This window comes from Myotis nattereri (genome assembly GCF_964212035.1).
Source record: "Myotis nattereri genome assembly, chromosome: 2".
Lineage (NCBI taxonomy): Eukaryota > Metazoa > Chordata > Mammalia > Chiroptera > Vespertilionidae > Myotis > Myotis nattereri.
This window is the reverse complement of record NC_138076.1, coordinates 17,670,045-17,691,722: the sequence shown is the minus strand read 5'-3', so window position 1 is coordinate 17,691,722 and position 21,678 is coordinate 17,670,045. Positions and strand designations below refer to the sequence as shown.

At 41.3% G+C, this 21,678-nt stretch overlaps 1 protein-coding gene across 1 annotated transcript; it reads right to left on the bottom strand.

Annotated features, from left to right (window-relative positions):
* Window positions 1-2,387: 2,387 nt before the first annotated feature.
* On the bottom strand, window positions 2,388-20,993 carry UBXN8 (UBX domain protein 8). The gene is made up of 8 exons (XM_081083440.1): window positions 20,702-20,993; window positions 16,815-16,937; window positions 16,443-16,513; window positions 12,082-12,204; window positions 10,061-10,198; window positions 8,789-8,830; window positions 3,928-4,002; window positions 2,388-3,155 (listed from the first exon to the last, which is right to left on the bottom strand). Exons 1-8 carry the CDS (start codon window positions 20,787-20,789, stop codon window positions 2,988-2,990), a joined length of 828 nt encoding a protein of 275 aa, XP_080939566.1. The 5' UTR covers window positions 20,790-20,993; the 3' UTR covers window positions 2,388-2,987.
* Window positions 20,994-21,678: the final 685 nt, after the last annotated feature.

Here is a 21,678-nt window from a genome sequence, read left to right as displayed (position 1 = left end):
AGATGAAGAGTAACAAAATTAAGGGAAATTTTCTAAGGCAGCAGTTCTCAGCCTGTGGGTCACAACCCCATTGGCAGTCCAACGACCCTTTCACAGGGGTCGCCTTAAGACCATCCTGCATATCAGATATTTACATTACGATTCATAACAGTAGCAACATTACAGTTATGAAGTAGCAACGAAAATAATTTTATGGTTGGGTCACAACATGAGGGACTGTATTGAAAGTGCCAGAAGGTTGAGAACCACTGAAAGGATATGTGGCTTGTATTAGAGCAATGGTTCTCAACCTTCCTTATGCCACGACTCTAATACAGTTCCTCTTATTGTGGTGACCCCCAACTTCATTGTTACAAATTGAACATAATTAAAGCATAGTGATTAATCACAAAAACAATATGTAATTATATATGTGTTTTCCGATGGTCTTAGGCGACCCCTGTGAAAGGGTCGATTGACCCCCAAAGGGTGACGACCCACAGGTTGAGAACCACTGTATGAGAGGTATATAGGTTATATAGTGCACTCTTGAGCATTCTGACTGGTTTTAAATACTCAGAATATTCTTTAGTATACTGGAGATGGAGGTCTTTAACATTTTTCAATTTTACTTTTCCACTGAAGTATATTATTAAAAACAATAATAAACAAGCTAAGTGGAAATAGGATTCGTTTGTTTTCCCTAGGGCTTTTTTTAAAAAAATCTAAAACTAGTGCTTGTTTCGGCAGCACTTACACTAAAATTGGAACGACACAGAAGATTAGCATGGCCCCTGGGCAAGGATGACAGGCAAATGCGTGAAGTGTTCCATATTTTTTAAAAAATCTAAAGCTATTTTAGAGTGTGAGCATCATAGAGTTTACTTACACCTAGATGGTATATGACCTACTACATACCTAGGCTGTCGTATAGCCTATTGCTTCCAGGCTGCAAACCCATACAGCCTGTTACTGTACTGAATATTGTAGGCCATTATACAGTGATAAATACTTACGTATTTAAATATACCTAAACATAGAGAAGATACAGTAAAAATGTAGCATAAAGGGTAAAAAATGGTACAATCTGGTATATAAAGCACTTACAATGAATGGAGCTTGCAGAACTGGAAGTTACTCTGGTGAGTCAGAGAGTGAGCAGTGAGGGAATGTGAAGGCTTAGGACATCACTGTACACTGCTGTAGACTTTATAAACGCTGTACACTTAGGCTATAAATTTGAAAACATTTCTTCAATAATAAATATTAGTTTACTATAACATTTTTATAAGCTTTTTAGTTTTTTAACTTACCAACTCTTTTGTAGTAATACTTAGCTTAAAAACAAATACATTTGTTAAGCAGGTTGTTTGTTTATACCAGCACCACCACAAATATATGGGTAACATACTGAGCGAGGACATTATGATGGCTATTATGTCACTAGGTGACGGGAATTTTTCAGCTCTTTTATAATCTTGAAGGACCATGTATATGCAGTTCATACATGCAGTCCTTCGTTGACTGAAACGTTGTTATGCTACCCATGACTGGACTCCATTTCTCTTAAAGTCCCAGTTCCCAAGAACCTGTCGATGATGTTAAGTGAGGACTTCTGTACTTCTGGGTAATTCTGTTGGTTATACTGATCAGCACTGGTACATTGTGGGAGGGAGCAACACGAAAGTGTAACTACCAGGACATAGGGATGGTTGGGGGCCATCTTGGAGGCTGATTCCCACAGCCTGTCCTCTGGCACCTAGTGACTCCCTCCCTCCCAAAGCACACAGAAGTCTACACCCATTACAGCATCAGCGCCAGAGGCAGATGAGACTGGGCGTGTGTAATTCTTAGTACAGCTCTCTCGTACATTTCCTCCTGATCTGTAGGCCTGTGAACCGGAGGCACGTTATTGCCCCTCCACAAACCCAATACACAGTGGTGGGTAGACAGGATGACTCTGGTGAGAAAGACTGAAAATGAATGGCAGACGGAAGTTACTGCCCGTGAGCAGTTCTGAGGCCCAGGTGGGCAAGTATTAGAAAGTCCTCAGCTAGAACTCAACCCTACTCCCTGCCGGGAAGTTACGCTCCAGTGGTTCCTGACTCGGCCCTCGAAGGCCTCGGTGTCACTCCTTTTGCATGACCGGTAGCACGGGTTTACAGCATAGCCATTTTCCTCAGCTGGCTTCCTGCCAGTTGAATTTGGGGGGTCCAAAGGCCTCTTTAATTTTTACGTCTCTGTGTCTGTTCAAGTTACTGATGACAGGTGATTGGATAAATAAGATGTGGTACATATATACAGTGGAATTTTACTCAGCCATAAAAAAGAATGAAAATTTGCCATTTGTGACAACATAGATGGACCTAGAGGGTATTATGCTAAGTGAAATAAGTCAGACAGAGAAAGACAAATACCATGTGATTTTATTTGTATATGGAATATAAAAAAATGCACAAACAAAACAAATTCATGGATAAAAAGAATAAACTCCTATTGCCAGATGGGAGCAGGGTTGGGGGGTGAGAAAAAGGTGAAGGGATTAAGAAGTACAAATTGGCAGTTACAAAACAGTCATGAGGATGTAAAGTTCAGTTTAAGGAATATAGTCAATAATATTGTAATAACTACATATGGAGTCAGGAGTATTAGACTTATGAGGGAGATTGCCTCTTAAGTTATATGTCTAATCACATGCCTACTCACTATGCTGTATACCTGAAATTAATATAATATTGAATAACTGTAGTTGAAAAAAATTTTAAATTTAAAAAAAGAAACAAAAGATCTGCGAATGAGCAAAGGTGATACCAAAGAATAAGATTCACTATATGCAGAAAGCACTCCTTTTCTAACCCTTTATATCCATATATTCCCATGGACATTAACACTAACGTGTTTACTGCCTTGAGTTTAATCAAGGTATGTCATGATTTTAATGTGAATCCTTTGTTGTCCGGTAAGGTCACAACATAACTGGTTTTATGTAGAACAGGTATTCTTCATTTCTAGTTGCATGGCTCTTTTTCCTCCACATTGAGTATAGTATCCACAGTTATTCCTATGTCCTGCAGTGAACAGCCTCCCTCAACTTCCAGAGGTATTCTTGGGAAGGAAGTAGAAAGGCTGTATAGGGATGTGTGGTACCCAATTTTCACCATCCAGTCAAGTAGAACCTAAAAGATAAGAAAAGTAGTTGTCAATACTGTACACTCTGGTGTCCCTCAGGGTCATCATGATATTTTACAATTTGTTCATTGTTTAACATGCCCCTAGGAATAATGCAACAATGCTTACACCTTTCAAAGGGACTTTCTGGAGTGTAAAGAAAATACCATACCATGGATTCTGAGATGTGAATAACCTTTAGTACATTTTGTTTAAGGCCCAGGGACTACTGGCACCCACAGTCAGCAGAGGCATTTAACAAATAGCAAGGCCCCAATCATAGGGAAGGGAAAGATTATTCAATAAAAAGATTGAGAAAAGGCAAGGGAAAAAAGAATGAAAAAAATAAAAAGATTGAGAACAAAAAGTTAGCATTTGGGGGAAAAAAATGATTTGGATCATAATCTTAGCCACATCAAAATCAAGCAGGAATTAATGTATAATGGGAACAAAGTTAATACTGGCTGCTTTGAAAGCATCTTACCCACCAACCTGTGAAAATGTAATTGTAACAACAACAAAAAGACAAAAAATAAATAGGAAAATGGAAAACTGAAAAAAATTTTGCAGCAATCGCAGTTCAAAAGGACCCAGCAGGCCTAAGTACCTAAGTTTCTGCAATGTAGTATACATAGAAATGCCCTTTATCCTCAACATGGACTACATGTAAGTGATGAGAGTACCAGGTAACAGTGTGACTAGTAAAACCTCTCCCACTGCATGAGAATATACTATTGTCAAATTCAATAAAAATATTTCTCAAAATACGAATTTCCTCACCTGTGAACTGCAAGACTTAAGAAACCTTCTCCTCAGGACACTCCCACTTGGACACCGGAGAGCTATGGTAACTACCTGAGGAATAAAAATGTTCAGATAAGAATTCCAATCCACTGCTCCATGCAACTCCAAAATTATAACATCTGTGATTATAAAAACTCACGAGGGATTTTGCAGGAATTAGCTCTGAGAGAGTAGACCAACATAAAGGTCCATATAAAATTCACTAAACAGAAGTAATTCTGAAACTGAAAACATCTTCCTATTGACTGAGGAAAGCCTTCCAGAGAGGACACCCGAGACTCAACAAGCTGTCTGCCCAGATCACATCCAGATTGCAACTGGGCTTCAAAAGTGACCTACCCACCCAGGAAGGTCAGTGCCAGCTCAGTCTACAGACAAGAGAAACCCTAGGCTGAAGGGAACAAAAGTTCCCCCGTCCACTCTACTGCTGTGGGCTGTGCACCATGCCTAGGTCATACAAGCAAAGGAGACGAGCCTAGAGCTGGTCCTGGTTGCTGAGAGCTCAGAGAACTGTCATGGGAGCAGTCCTGCTTTATCTGCATTATGTACTGAGTTTCCCATACTCTTCCCTTTGATAAAACTGTAAGTAAAACAGCTATAAAGGGCTTACAAACTGCTAGTATATAAAGGACATTCTAAAAAGAAAAGATGATGAATTAGTCATTTCTTCTGATGTTCATTATTTACCTGTCAGGAAACCCTTTGTTACAGTCTTATCATAGTAACTATCCTGAAGTTATATGAGTACCACAGTATATAAAAATGGTGGTGTTTTATATATAAACTAGGGGCCCGGTGCACGAAATTCATGCACTGGGTGTGTGTGTTGGGGGGGGGGGAGTGTCCCTCAGCCCAGCCTGCCCCCTCTCACATAATTAGAGCCCTCAGGCGTTGACCCCCATCACCCTCCGATCGCCTGATCGGCCCCTTGCCCAGGCCTGACGCCTCCGCCAGAGGTGTCAGGCTTGGACAGGGGACCCCCATCTCCCCCCGATCACTGGCACTGGCCCCCGCCCAGGCCTGAGGCCTCTGGCCCAGGAATCATGCCTGGGCAGGGGACCCCCATCTCCCTCTGATCGCTTGCTCCACCCCCCGCCCAAGCCTGACGCCTCTGACCCAGGCTTCAGGCCTGGGCAAGGGGACCATCATATCCCCCCAATCCCCGGCTCTGCCCCCGACCCAGGCCTGATGCCTCAGCCAGAGGAGTTGACCCTCATCACCCTCCGATCACCAATCACCGGATCGGCCCCTTGACCAGGCCTGAGGCCTCCGGCAGAGGTGTCAGGCCTGGGCAGGGGACCCCCAGCTCCCCGCGGTTGCAGGCTCCGCCCCTGCCCAGGCCTAACGCCTCTGGCCTAGGCGTCTGGCCCAGGCAGCGGGGACCTGCAGTGGCAGCGGGGGGCGCCGCAATCGTGGGCTTCACTTTAGGCCCAGGCAAGGGACCCCTAGCTCCTGGGACTGCCAGCTTTGACCGTGCCCAGCTCCCATCGCTGGCTCCACCCCTACTTCCTGCTATCACTGGCCAGGGCGGCAAAAGTGCCTGATTCTCCGATCATGGCTGGGGTGCAGGGCAAAGGCGGCCAGCTCTTAGCACCCCCCTGGGTTTCCGATCACTGTCAGTGGCAGGGGGCTTCTTCCTGCTTTCCCTTTCGCCTCCCTGCATTGTGCCTACATATGCAAATTAGCCGCCATCTTGTTGGCAGTTAATTTGCATATAGCCCTGATTAGCCAATGAAAATGGTATCGCCGTACGCCAATTACCATTTTTCTCTTTTATTAGTGTAGATATATTTTTTAATTGATTTCAGAGATGGAGAGGGAGAGATATAGAAACATCAATGATAAAAAAAAGTATCATTGATTGGCTTCCTCCTGCACACCCTCCACTGGGGGATCGAGCCCACAACCCGGGCATGTGCCCTTGACCGGAATCGAACCCGGGACCCTCCAGTCCACAGGCTGATGCTCTATATACTGAGCCAAACCAGCTAGGGTGAAATGGTGGTTTTATAACAGTACCTACCCACTTCAGGAAAGCCATATTAGAAAATATTTCCATTCAAGTAGGTAAGGTATTTGGCTTACATCCAAATCAGTTGGGCTGTTATTTATTTCTACATAAAAGTTTTATAATAAAACAAAGAAATCATAGAATAACTGAATCACAGACTAAAAGGTCAATTTTGCTTATTTTTAGAAATAAGATTTAACTTTTTCTGTGATTGTTTGTTCCGTGATCTGGTAGAGAATTAAAGCCAAATGCTTTATGAGAAACTGAGGTTCAAATATAGTGAATTAATTTTTTTTGCATTATGATTAAATGAAACGACAGAAATGATTATTATTTGAAATCTAGCAACTATTCTGTTATTACAATTATCATGAAAGTTGGTTGTGCATTTTCTCTTAATATTACCAACAGTGTAGTGGACTGACTTATGAATGGATAAAATGCCTGGGATACAACCCAAAATTAGAAAGTACATCACTGTCACAAATGCAGATTTTTAAATTACATATAAATTGGAAGTAGCAGCAATAATTAAAATTTGGTTCCCAGGTACTTCTTAAAATGAAGTAAGATAGCATACAATAATGAAAGTAGTTACTGTGGTAATATGGTAACAGGTATTACAAAACTCAGAGTGTACTACTTAAGAAAGAACTGCATTAATTATGTTTCACATCCCTCCCTCCCTTGTCATAAATCAGGATCCATGAACCCAGATCACCGTTCGATTCTAGGTCAGGGCACATGCCTGGGTGGTGGGCTCAATCCCTAGTAGGGGGCGTGCAGGAGGCAGCCGATCAATGATTCTCTCATCATTGATTTTTCTACCCCTCTCTCCCTCTCCCTACCTGTCTCTGAAATCAATAAAAGCGTATTTATTTAAAGTCATCCAGGGAAATAAGACTAACAGCTTATGAGTGGTTGGTAGGGAGTTAAGAATTTTTTCACTGACTTCTTAGAAGTCTATAAGCAGTAGCAACTGTACAGATGGAAAATGCCTTTTCCAATGATGATTCTGGTAGAATCAAAATATTCCAATACTTAGCTTTTCTTGATTAGTGGGGAATAGAATACACTGTAAAAGTATCAAGCAGTATCAACTAACTATACATTAGTGGCATTCTTAATATTCTTAATAAAACTTTATTATAAAAGCTGCTTATACCAATTAAAACAATATAGTGCATATATTTTACATGTGATTCTCAGGTAACAATTATTTACTATAATTTTGTTGACTTTATTAACCAAAAACAGAACAAAGAGGACCAAACATCAGAGAAGGGAGAAGGAAAGAGGGACAGTATTGCTTAGAGTGAATAAGGGGGGAGTGCTGGCTACAGCCAGAGGCCCAAGTTCTCCCAGCAGGTTCCTCGGAAACGCCTCCTCTCTGTGGCTTCAGCCTCAAGTAGGGAGATGGGATGAGTTATTTAGGCTCATTCCAGCTCGAAAATTCCATTACTCTGACATAAACTTTAATGAGTGTAACACAAAATATCCCCTAACAAGTACTGGAAAAGGGGAGAGAAGAAAGCAAAATGGATTGACTATAAATAACTCTCTACAAGAGGAAAGCAACACCAACTGCCTCTGTGGTGGAGGTTCCTCAACCTTTATAGGGACAGAAGATCAGAGATTGGGGAAAAAAGCACCGTCCTTTTACATATAATCACAAAAAGGTATAATTTAAAAGGATTCACTGACAACCTGAGGTCTATAATCCATGCACCTTTGGTGGCAAACTGCAGTTGTGTAAAATAACTTAATATGTTAAAGCCAAAGTAAATTCATCAAAGGAGTTCCCTGTCAAACATGAGCTATATTTAAATACTCCTGTATTATAAATTGTTGTCATGGATACCAACCCAGGCTTGACAAGAAGTGAGAATGTGTGTCGGGACAGACATATCATAGGCATGAATTTATCATGTATAATGGGGAGGAATTAGGAATGTGTGTGTGTTTTTAAAAAACATTATACACTTTATTATCTCTATTTCTGTAGGTTTTTTGGATTTTCCTATGACATCCAAAGTACTAAACTTAAATGTTACAAATGTGTTGACAAAAATGAGCCACTCCCAATAGCTTTCTTGACTGTTGCAAAAATGATTTTTAAGGAGTGTAACAGTCCCTGAGCCCAAGTTAATGGAAAACACTAGGGCTCTCCTTTGCCTAAGTGAGTAATTGGCTTTGAAAATATGTGCTCCAGTGCACTGGAGATGTGTCTAAAACTAAGCTGGGCAACGGCCGAACGGCAGCTTAGATTATAACAAAGCACTGGGCAGAAAGCAGCTCGATGCAGAGTGGGATTCAGTCCGACCCTGCCTCCCAAACAGCAAACCATCCTTCCATTCAAATATCTAAAAAGTAGCTGCATTCTTTGCTTTCTCTTTTTTAAGGGGAAAACTGCAATTTGAAGTCATCTGCCTATTTTCATCTTTAATAAAAGAATTCATTTGCTGACTTGAAGTTCTGGAAAAGCCCATATACATATATATTTTTTTTCCCCAACTGAATTTATTGGGGTGACATTGGTTATAAAATTATATAGGTTTTAGGTGTACGTATCTATAGAAAAGCCATGTATTCTACCTTTACCTAAGCTCTAAAAACACTGCAGACATCAGGCTTCCAAAACAGGACACGAGTGTGGGACAGGGCGAGGGGTTGATATTACCGTATTCAAAACAAGACTAGTTACAGTGCAATCACAGAAACACGTTTGCTATCTTCACTTTCAAAACCCAAATTTAGACAAGACATACTCGATGTTAAAGGAAATAGAAAATATATTTAATTTTTAAAGAAAGAAAATAAGCTTACTTCTTCAGCTGTTTCAGAGGGTTCTTCAGGTAAATCTGAAACCTAAGGAAAAGTAAGTATTAGTAATAGGAAATAAATACATTTTGAAGAAAGCTTACAATGCAAATGAGAGCTCAATTAATAAACATTTTTGGGTAAGCAACTTTGTGCTAACAAAAGATCATAAAAATAGGATTTTAAGATGACAGCTACCAATCTGTACACATTTAGTTCATTAAGACCCACAAATAATTTAGGTTCATACATATATACATTTTAAGATGAGTGTATATTTTTCTTCACTGGCAATTCTACAGGACTGGTTAACAACCATTCACTTTGGTTACTTTCATGATTTACTCAATGCTTCACTATTTTGGTTAATCTCTTAAAAAACCAGATGTTCAGACCATTTTCTCTCATTAAAATACTTATTACCAACAATTTCCCCTCTAGGTACACTTTTTGTTGTTTGATACCATAGAAATCCACGTTTTATAACATTTCATCTAACAAACACTAGTTGCATTTATTAAATAAACCATTTGTTTTTCTTTGGTATCAAAAGCATGCGACAGTCAAAGCAAAGAATCTTGAATTTTTAACTAGTCCATCCAGTTCATTATATCTTTTGAAATGTAAGAAATAGTTCCATGACCTGATTCTCACCCTCAAACTCCATTAAGGGATCAGGAAACCTCAGACTGAGAAGCAATACATTAGAAACCATTTTCAAGGATTGCATAGATAACCTATCGGCTTTCCCTAAGAGGCAGTAAAAACAGACTTCTTATTTCCAATCTTTGCTAGCTCCAAATTTAACTTAAGGATTAAAAGTTTGAAAGGAAAGATGGAATAATAAACCCGGGCACTGTTCCAAAGTGAATGGTCACTGACCCATTCCCTAGAAGTGCTACTGAGGAAAACAACACACGCATGTTAATGGCAGCCACTAACTAAATATGGCTTAACCATGTCTTAGCTACCCATAGGGATGTTTCCTTAGTAAACATTATATTTTCTATTTCTACATAACCAAATTACTTCCTCAAAAAGAACTATTTCCTAAACCTATTATCATGTCTCTTCATAGCTTCCTTCTAAGTTTGCTTCAGAACACTAATATTAAGCTGGGAAAAGTGACCCTTAATGAAGGCGATCACTTTGTAAATGAGTAGGAAGACATCTGGATTAGAAAGCCAGTCCTCCTTCCTCAGCGCACCACCTCACCCACAGAACAAGGTTCTTGCGATACAATGAGACAGTGCAATGAGCAGGCATGAAGTAACCAACCTCCTTCTGCACGGGCTGTTCAGCAGGTGGTGAAACCTTGGTTGAAGGCTTAGGCAAGTTCCGTCTCTTTGCTGCTTTTCTGTTTGCTGTTTCAAAAGATGCCTGACTGTCAGTTTCAAGTGCCAAATCTTCATCACCCTAGTCAAAAACAACGGACACTTTCTGAAGTGTTGCTTCCTATCAACTGTATTCACAATGGTTATTTCTTTTACCCTGATGGCATTCCAGTAGAAAATAGAATTAAGTCACTAAAAGGTCCAGAAAATTAAAGCATTATCTCCTTAGACAGGAAAACATGGAGCTTAACATCTTGCAGACACTACCCTTATCCAGCGCTGGTGTTCCGTCTGATAGATACGAAGCTGAGACAGGCCTTTCCATTTTAATTGACTCCCAAGGTTTTCAGTAGGATGGAAGAAAGAAGGAAACCTGGAGATATCCTTTCCTCCTGTCAGTAAAGGAAGCAAGGCAGTGCAAGGAATGATGCCTTGAACGGCCGTGAAAATAGTACATCTATGTAAAAACACGTCTCTCAAGCATGTCAAACTCACATGTGGCCCGCTGGCTGTGAGTTTGACATGTTTGTGTGATGCAAGACTTCCACAGCTGAATGCAGCCCTCGTATCTTGTTATATGTACACATATTTTAGTTCTCAAATTCAAACTTTGAGCTTCCATTTGAATTAATCACTTCAGGAGGCAAAGGATTTTATTCCAGAAATCATAAAGATTATTTGTATTAATATTGTGTATCAAAATTTCTTCCTTAGCAAGATAATTCACTTAAGTGTCAAATTCTCGAATGTATACTTATTAGCTCACTAATGTCTTTCTTCCATATCTACTGACTTTCTAAAAGTTCTCTTTATCAGACTAAAATGGCCACCATTTTGATAGGCGGCTTTCCCCATTCCTTTATCCTAAGAGAAGTTGTGGAAAGAGCATAGGGAATGGAAGTCAAGAGATCCTGATGCTGAACAATTAACTGACCAAACTTAAGCCACTTCACTGCAAATTCCGGGGCTGGATCAGCTGATAGATACTTTCTTTCAGCTCTACGTTCCAGTTCTCATGTTCTTTGATAGTCCTGAGAGCCTTACGTTATAAATAACACTGAAGGTCTACCCAGTCCAACTTTTTGTTGTCCCCACTAGCCATGGTACTACTAGTGCCATGAAGATACAGTATAAAAGCAAGGGACAGAATGACTAATTCACATTGTGACCATTTCAGAAAGAGACATGGCAGACTAAAATAAGGCTATCAATGTCTAACACCACAAAACTGAACAAAAGGCAAATTCAACTCAGAAGTGAATTCACCATATGGAGCAGGTGCATTTCACATTAATTTTATTACCCACCCTTGAGTATTTAGTGATATATTTACCATTATGCAATGAATAAAAACTGATTCTGCTTCACTATAAGAATCCTGTTCACCTTTACTAAGTCATTTTCTTTATAACATGGTGGCAGATGCAGTATAAACAGAAAGCAAATAAGTTTGGGGACAGAAATGTTACACATAAAATCTACGGCCAGTTATTCTAAAACTTGATTCGTTTATGAATGTCTGTTTTCCTCTGTAAGAAAACGAAATTGTAAACTTCCAGTAGCAAATGACAAAATTCATATTTGAGGCCAAAGGAAAAAAGAGTCAAAGGTTAACTAGGCTTTACAAAAAAAGAGCCAAACAAAGTGAATATAATGTGATCTTATACTACCTTGGAGATCTTCCTTGAGGAAAAATGAATTCCCTCATATGAAACACAGTGATAGAGTCAATAGTTTTCTTAAAGATCACCTTATGTCAGAGCCTTTCAAGGCTCTAAGTTACATGTTCTTCAGCACTTAACTGCTCAACACACAAATATGCTGAATAAAAACTGACATACAGTCACTAATAAAAACTCCTAAAAAAGGCTGTATTAACAGGTTAGTATCATTTGCAATTTTAAAAAATCAATATATGTAAAACAAAACATAAGTAATAGAATTCAAAATGGAATATTTTCTAACCCCAAGTTTATGACCATGGCTTAACTTCCAGGTTTCACCCGTCATTCGATAAAAGCGCTCTTCTAGTTTTTTCAATTTCATTTCCTGATGAGGTTTTAGAACATTCTCTACGTATCTGCTGGCCTGTTCAAAAAAGTAAATTAGGTGTTGTTACAATACATTAACATTCCTAAGATTTTACATTGTCTATAAAGTTGTCAGTAAGAACCAAGTCAGAAGTTGTTTTCACATTAACTCAATCTTTTTTTTTTTTTTTTTAAATATATTTTATTGATTCTTTACAGAGAGGAAGGGAGAGAGATAGAGAGCCAGAAACATCGATGAGAGAGAAACATCGATCAGCTGCCTCCTGCACATCTCCCACTGGGGATGTGCCCGCAACCCAGGCACATGCCCTTGACCGGAATCGAACCCGGGACCTTTCAGTCCGCAGGCCGACGCTCTATCCACTGAGCCAAACCAGTTTCGGCATATTAACTCAATCTTGCCAAAAAAGCATCTACCACCTTTGCATCACTCTCTAAAAATTTGCATTTGTACATAATGCAAATAAAAACAAATGTTCTATACTTTTGCTTGTATGGCAGTCCCCTCTATATCCTTTTTTTTTTTTTTATGGTTCTTTTTTTTTTTTAATTAAATCTTTATTGTTCAGATTATTACATTTGTTCCTCTTTTTTCCCCCCATAACTCCCCTCCTCCCAGTTCCCGCCCCACCATCCGCCCTCACTCCCCACCCACTGTCCTCATCCATAGGTACACGATTTTTGTCCAGTCTCTTCCCGCATCTCCCACACCCCTTTCCCCCACAAGAATAGTCAGTCCATTCCCTTTCTATGTCCCTGATTCTATTATAATCACCAGTTCATTCTATTCATCGGATTATTTATTCACTTGATTCTTAGATTCACTTGTTGATAGATGCATATTTGTTGTTCATAATTTGTATCTTTACCTTTTTCTTCTTCTTCCTCTTCTTAAAGGATACCTTTCAGCATTTCATATAATCCTGGTTTGGTGGTGATGAACTCCTTTAGCTTTTCCTTATCTGTGAAGCTCTTTATCTGACCTTCACTTCTGAATGATAGCTTTGCTGGATAAAGTAATCTTGGTTGTAGGTTCTTGGTATTCATCACTTTGAATATTTCTTGCCACTCCCTTCTGGCCTGCAAAGTTTCTGTTGAGAAATCAGCTGACAGTCATATGGGTATTCCCTTGTAGGTAACTGATTTTCTTTCTCTTGCTGTTTTTAAGATTCTCTCTTTATCTTTTGCTCTTGGCATTTTAATTATGATGTGTCTTGGTGTGGTCCTCTTTGGATTCCTTTTGTTTGGGGTTCTCCGCGCTTCTTGGACCTGTAAGTCCATTTCTTTCACCAGGTGAGGGAAGTTTTCTGTCATTATTTCTTCAAATAGGTTTTTAATATCTTGCTCTCTCTCATCTTCTGGCACCCCTATAATTCTGATGTTGGTACGCCTGAAGCTGTCCCAGAGGCTCCTTACACTATCCTCACATTTTTGGATTCTTTTTTCATTTTGCTTTTCCGGTTGGGTGTTTTTTGCTTCCTCGCATTTCAAATCATTGACTTGATTCTTGCGCTCCTCTGTTCTGCTGTCGGGAGTCTGTATAATATTCTTTATTTCAGTCAGTGTATGCTTAATTTCTAGTTGGTTCCCCAATATAACATCGAGGGTCTCATTAGTTTTCTTGTAGATCTCATTAAGTTTATCGGCGGCTTCTAAACAGTTCTTGAGAGACCTTAAAAGTGTGGTTCTGAACTCTAGATCTTCCATTGACAATTTTGTTCTGTTTCTTTGTCTCCGCATTTTGTTATGCTTTCTTGATGCACCCCCTAGTGGTCTTTGTTCGTGGTCTTATAGTTAAATCTTGATTGTTGTAGCTAATTCCAGGGGGGGGTTTGACCTCCAGGCCAAGTGGCTATGAGAATCAGCTGTGTCAGCAGTGAGAGAACTTCTGTCCTCTAGGGAGGTGCTAATCTGGCGTTTGCCTGAGGCTATCCGGCAAATGCCTCTGTGCAGGGCTTGGGCGGGGCGGGTCGCACAGGATCAACAGGGTGGGCCGGAGAGAGCAGTTATGGCGGCTCTCAGTCCTGTCCCCAGGGGCTCTGCCTCTCTGAGTCCCAGCACCCGCTGCAAAGCTCGGAGAGAAAGCTGCACTCGCTCTGACCAAAGCCAGGCAGTCCCGCTTCTCCCATTTGCGTCTGGGTCCCTAAAGACTCGCCTGGATCTGGAGCTCAGAGTCTGCGACTCCCTCCCGATTGAAAACGCCAACCGCGCCCTCCGCTGCCAGCCCGCTCCGCACACTCCGCACCTCAGAATTTGACTTCAGCACTGCGCCTCCTCTGAGTGTCCGTATGCATTTCTCTTTCCTCCTAGTTGTAGGACTTCCACTCAGCCAGCGTTCCAGTGGTTTTGGGTGATGTCCGTTCCGTCTTTTAGTTTCACTTTTGAAGTAGTTGTTCAAAGCAGCAAACTCCGGCTTTAACCTATGCCGGCATCTTGGTTCTCTCCTAAATATCCCCTCTATATCCTTTAATGTGTTTTCAATGCAATAAAAACTGAGGGCTGGGGATGCAAAGATTCCTTCTAGGAGCTTAAAGTCAGGGCAATTTATCCAAGACATGAACAATTTGGGAAAACATAAATTGATAGCTCGATCATGTTAAAGTAGAAACTATTTTTGGATTCCAAATTTCATCACTGATGAAATAAATATTACAATCCCCAAACCACTATATGTGAGGGCAGATGAAGGAGTGGTAACTGATACAACATCTAATTAACAAGAAAGATCTCAAATTAGTAAATTAGCTCTACATTATAAAAAAATAGAAAAAAACTAAACCCAAAGCTAGAATAAATAAGGAAGCAAACAATAAAGATTACAGAGAGATAAAAACACACAGAATTCTAGAAAACAATAGGACCAACAAAACCAAAAATGGATTAGTTGAGAAGATGAGTAAAATTGACAAACCTATAACTTGACTAAGAAAAAATAACATCAGAAATAAATATGGGGATATTACTACCAATCTTATAGAAATAAAAAAGAATATAACAGAATACTTAGATAACCAAAATGAAATGGACAAATTCCTAGAAATATACAAATTATCAAAACTGACTCAAGAAGAAACAGGACAGACCTAAGGAGAGACTGAATCTGTAATTACAAACCACCAAAGAAAAACTCAGGACCAGATGGATTCACTGGTTAATTCTATCGAACAGTTAACACTAGCAGCACTATTCACAATAGCCAAAAGGAGGAAACAACCTAAATGTCCATCAGGGAATGGATGGATAATTAAATTCTGATAGTTCCAGGCAACAGAATATTACTCAGCCATAAAAATGAATGAAGTTCTGATACATGCTATATGGATGAACGCTGGAAAATATTATGCTAAGTGAAAAAAGCCAGACACAAAAGGCCATGTTATGAGATTTCATTATATGCAATATCCAGAATAGATAAATACATACAAACAGAAGCAGATTGATGGCTGCTAGAGGATGAAAGGAGGGGGAATGAGGAAGTAACTGCTTAATGGGAATGGGGTCGGTCCCCCCCCCCCCCCCCCGTTTATCATGCCATGAATTCATAGGGAATGGGTTCCAACACACAGGCCCCTTCCATTGGTTTTCACAAAGTGTGCTTCTCTGAGTGGAGCAGGCTCACACTTCAGATGAACCCAAGTACCTTTCTCTTTGGCTTCCTTCTTTTTCTAATCATTTTCCTTCCCACTTTTCAGGAAGCTATCTCGGCTCTTAGAGTGCTTACCATGCTCAATAGGTACATTAGTTCTTTTGGCAAGAATCTTGCCCTTGTTTGTTTACAACAGTGCCCACCACATGGGGGGACATTGTGCTCTTCCAGTTTGCCATGGAAACACTTGTGGGACATTCTGAACAGTGCCCAATCCCTCGATGTCTAAAATATCACCTTTCTTGTAGGTTCACAATGTATTCTGCCAAACGAGTCACTCAGGTTTTCTAAAAGGCCTTGAGTCTTGAGAACATACAGCGATGCCTTTCTTCTTTCCTTTGTGTTAGTCATTTTGGCGAATTAAATGGAAGATGGCAGTTCTGCCTGAAAGGTGGGGTTTTCTTTGGACGCAAAGAAAATGTCTTGGAACTAGATAGAGGTAGTGGTTGCACAACATTGTGACTGTTATGCCAATGAATTGTACCCTTTAGAATGGTTAATTTTATATCATTGAATTTGACCTCAAAAATTTAAAAAATCTGAGCACAGACAGCAACAGACCTAAATTTTAAATGCCCCAGATATTTTTGTATTCTTTCTAGATATATTCGCTAAAAATTATGCTTTACCTTTTCACCCTGTGCCTCCTGTTGTTTTTTTCTTGCAAGTTTTTGCCTTTGCACATTTTTCTCTTCTTCATCTAAGACATCAAAACATAGAAGTGTTTTTTAATTCCCAAGTATCAATAAGTTGAATACTATTTTCTCTGAAAAGGGTCTATAGATCTTAACAATTTTTTAGACAAGCCTTCAAAAAGCAGTATTTTGAAATAATGAAAAACAGATATTTTGAAATAATGAAATGAGGTGGGGGCTTGTCCTGGGAGGTGGGAGTGGTGGTGAGGGGGAGGTCAATCAAGGAAGAAGACATATGTAATACTTTAAACAATAAAAAAAAAATTTAAAGAATAGTATAAAAAGGTAGATAAACAATAAACTTACCTTTCAGTTGAACTTGGGAAGGTTTAAATGAGTTAAGCCATGAGGTAGTCACAGAAATAATTAAAGTAAGAAGAGCAAGCAGTAAGAAAATCCGGCCACACAGCAAAATTATATCTTTAATTCCTTATAAAGGAAAAAAATAAAATTAAAAACACTTTTTTGATACTACTAATAAGTTATAACACATTAGAAAATTATTTGTCCTAGAAAAATACAGTAAAAGTTAAGTTATGCAACTGTCTTATGACTTTTCATATCCTATAAGCATCAAAATTCATCATGTTTGTCAATACCAAAAAGTTTTCAGAAAACAATTCTAGAATATCTTTTGTGTCATGAATATAAGTTTAATTCAAGTGACTATCTACATTATACATAGTATGACTATCATTAATGCATAAATTCTGGTTTCCCTTCTGCCCAGAGAAGGAGATAAAATTATCCATATATTAAAAAATCAAATGATGGCGATGTTATCATCTTTTCAAATTCTAATTCTATTTAAAAAGTCATTCACACACACACACACACACACACACACACACACACACAAAATCATTCCCACTGAAACACCAATTTCTTATTTCTCACCGTTATATTTTGAAACTGTACTTTATTTCTTTTGTGTGTGTGTGTGTGTGTGTGTGTGCACTTTATGTCTCAATTTGGTCATTTGTAAATAAAATTACTATATGTATGTCTGCCTAGAAAAAAAAACAGTATTTGGTCATACATATTGTTTTAAGAACCAAGATGAAAATGAAGTCAGCAAAAATGTAACAAGTGCCCACTTTGTGTAATATAATTTGCTAAATGGTGAAGGAAAGGAGCTATAAAGTTGGGTTACAAATGGTTTCTACCCGCCAGGAATTTTTAGTTTAATTTTATAAGTCTCAAAAATTACCAGGCAGCGGTAGAGCAAACATTTTACCAGTGTGATGTGGCTAGTAGTGAATTAACTAAAAATTAAACAAGGAATTATATATGCAGGCAGATATATATTTATATTTACATTTATATTTTTTGCATTACAGTCCCTCCAACTTTTGACAGCATTAACTACTGATTCAGGCGTTGCTCAATACAGGAAGTAAATCTGGGATAACTGGCCATTATGTAAGTAATTTCATACTAGAGTACTGGTATTTAAAGAAACCTCTCAGTTATGGGATTTATGTTCCACTAGAGGCCTAGTGCACGAAATTCGTGCACTCGCGGGGTGGGAGTCCCTCAGCCCGGCCTGTGCCCTCTTGCAGTCCGAGAGCACTGCTATGTAAGCGGGAGAGGCTCCCGCCACCATTGCTGCGCTCACCATCTGTGAGCCCAGCTCAGGGCTTCTGGCTGAACAGCACTCCCTCTGTGGGCACGCACTGACAACCAGGGGGCAGCTCCTGAATTGAGCATCTTCCCCCTGTAGTCAGTGTGCATCATAGCGACTGGTTGTTCCACTGTTTGGTCAATTTGCATATTAGCCTTTTATTATATAGGATAATATTGTTTTTTGTTCTAACAAGCATGCAATTTGCAAATGTTATATGGGAATAGAAAATAATTAGTTTGTGTGTACACTTTTCAGGTAAAAAAAGTTTAAAATTATTTTTGTGTGCCTACTCTCAAGAGCCCATGTGCAGGTCATTTAAAGGATAACAAGTGTGAGGAACCAGCATTAAAATACTTATCTTGAGTACAAGTAAAAATGCATTGGCAATGAAGGCTTTTATACAGTAGAAAAAAACAGGGATCCTTTTTCAATGTTTGTCCAAAAATGCAGCCCAGGTGAATGAATAGGTCTTAGAATTCCACTTCCCCCCCTGGAAATTCAATTAGCAGCTCCAGCTAAGAATATCAATATCTTTAAGTACAGTTTCACACATAACTAGCCCTGTAACTGCTGCACTGGATGTATGAGTGGTAAAACAGACTTAAATAAGGTCAGTGGATAATCACAGAACCAATATCAATGCAGCCGATCAACGTTGATGTTACTCTCCCATCAATGTTTCTCTCTCTCTCTCTCTCTCCCTTTCTCTCTAAAAAATCACTAAAAACATATTATTTTAAAAAAAGTAAACGACCATAATTTCACAACTTGAGAGAGGATTCTAGGAAAAAGGAGTTAAGTGAAAACTGAAGGAACTAGATGGAGATGCTGTAGGGACCCAGCTGCATTTTCTATACATTTTGGCCTGCCTTTATTAATTTAGAGATTATGGTAATTGCTGTGAATACAAAAACTAATAAGATTGGTCTCTACCCTCAAGCAATGTACAGAAGTGTGGTCAGAGCTGATTGTGTGAACAGACATCCTTCTGCAACCTCAATAACCACCTTCTCATTGACTTGTGACTCAAAAATATTACTGCAAAGTAGACGATTCCAAATGGGCAGAGCAGAGGGGGACGCTATAGAGGCAAAGGAGCAAAGTGAATTCTGAAATAGGTAAGTGTGAATTTAACATTTCTATAGGGTATCCCCAAAAATGTATACACACACTTTGAGTAATTATAAAGGCAGTGTTTATTAAAATACATTTCATTTTCAAAATTGAGCTACCAGCTGTTAAAGTGTGTATACATATTTTGGAGACATCTGGATATCTCATTTGGATAAAGGTCGTGTTAGATTTGAATCAGGCTTCTGGAGGGTCTTTGTAAGATTTTCTAAAAGCATTTTAATGTCTTTAACTTTTTTTAAATGTATCGATTTAAACTGATTTGAAGAGGGAGAGGAAGGGAAAGAGAGGCAAGTGTGGATTTGTTGTTCCACTTATTTATGCATTTCTCGGTGGCTTCTGGTATGTGGTCTGACCAGGCACTGCACTCACAACCCTCGTGTATTCTTTTATTTCAGGGACCATTCATGGGTACCCGACTTCTTAGGGGTGGCTGAGGGAGAATGGGAAAACAGGAAATATTAAAGCTGAGTTGCATCATGGTCCCTAACTTCAGAGCCAGGTTTAATGAGGAGATCCCTAAACTGACCCCTGATAAGTCCAAAAGCGGCCCGATGTCCCCCAGGCCCACCATTTCCCTCTATCGTTGGCACTACCAGCTGCTCGGCCTGCTCCGCTCACACCTGAGAGTCATCCCTGAGTCCCTCCTTCTCCCATCGACAAACCCGGCGGGCTGTCCTCCGCCAAGGCCCCACATCCGCGCACCCGCCTTCGGCCACCATCCTGGTCCGGCTACTTCGCCGCTCGCCCACCTCCAAGCGCGGCTGCCCCCCTGCCGCCGCCACCGCTGCCTTCCCGAACGCTCTCCGCCCTGACCCCGTGGCCGCTTTAAAACCTGCGGGCACCTTACTCCCTACATCAGTTTCCTCCACTCTCACCTGGGCTGGCAGAGGACCCAGATTAGAGAATGAACGAAAGAGCATTTCGTGTAGGCTCTTCACAGGCGCTCAATGAATGCATCTGCGGCCACTCTCCTCCCCCACATGCTCCCCGACCGGCCCGGGGTCTTCGTCCTTTCCCTCCAACGCGTCACAATTCTTTTGTGTCTGGAATGTTTTTGCCCCGGGTTTTCAAAGCGCTGGCTCCAGATCATTCAGATCTCTTCAGATTCCTCAGGCGGCCTACGTCACATTACGCTGTTGATTTCCTCTGGAGCACTCAACACAACCTGAAAGTAGTGCCTCTGTCTGTCCCTTTGCTTCCTGCGTCTGCCCCCGTACACGCAAAACTACGCCAGGTCTGCGGGGACACTTTCACGCCGAGCGCAGTCGGCCTCCCCCGGCGACCGCAGACGGGAGCGGGGAGGGACCCGGCGCCGGAAGCGGGACGTGGGCGCGATGCAGCCTGGGAGTTGTAGTCAACGCGGGTACCTCTACGTCACACTCGCGGGGCAGTTACCCGGTGTGGGCGCCCAGAGGGAAGCACCAACACTTACCCAGGTCGGGGATCCCACGCCGCAGCTCCAGACACAAGAAGGGGAGCGCAGAGAGGAGGAAAATGCCCACCACCCCTCGGGCTGCCATGGCGGCGGAAGGCCCGCCCCTTCCGGTTCCGCCCCCGGGGAAGGCGGAGTGGAGCCCTCGCCGGAGAGGGCTGGGCCTGGGGCCGAGGGTTAGAGCCTAGGGCCCCGTCGGTGCGCAGACTGAGGTCAGCCCCTGCTTTGAGTTCATCATCTGTCGCTTTACGTCGGGAGAAAGACGAGTCCCTCCGCACGTCACGTGGTGTCCGGGGAGATGGCCCCCCTGGCCGCCGTCCAGCCGCGAGCTGTGGAAGCCCCGCGAGAGCTCCGACGTGGCGGCTCCCCCTCGCGTGGGGCAGTGGAGGCCGAGAGAGAGAGAGAAAGAGAGAGAGAGAGCTCTCAGAGTACAATCAGCTGGAAGAGAAAGTGCACGCGGTGGGGAGACCGCCTGGCCCCTTGGCCTTGTGACTCTAACGGGTGATTGTGGGCTTTTGGGTCGGAGCTACTAAGCACCACTTGGTTCCCAAGCATCTGCCTCTTCTCTCCCGGGTGGGGAACCTTTTTCTGCCAAAGACCATTTGGATATTTATAACAACTAGAGGCCCCGTGTAGGAATTCAAGCACAGGTGGGGGTCCTGCCAGCCGCTGGGGGGCGAGGGGCGGGAAAGGGGGTTGGGGAAGGCGATGGGGGCGGGGCCAGCCAGGGGGCGGGGCCATGGGCTGTTGCCCAGCCACCCTACCCCCTGGTCCAACTCCTGGTCCAGGGGACAATCTGCATATTAGCCTTTTGTTACATAAGATTGGGGGAAGGGGCATGTAAAGTTATCAACTTTAAAATTAGCCTCTGTGTTTGGTCCAACAGTTAATTAACTCATCCCTAATGCCTTGGCATGGCCAGACCAAATGATTTCGTAGGCTGGAGGTTCCCAGCCCTGCAAGGTTCCTGGCGCATC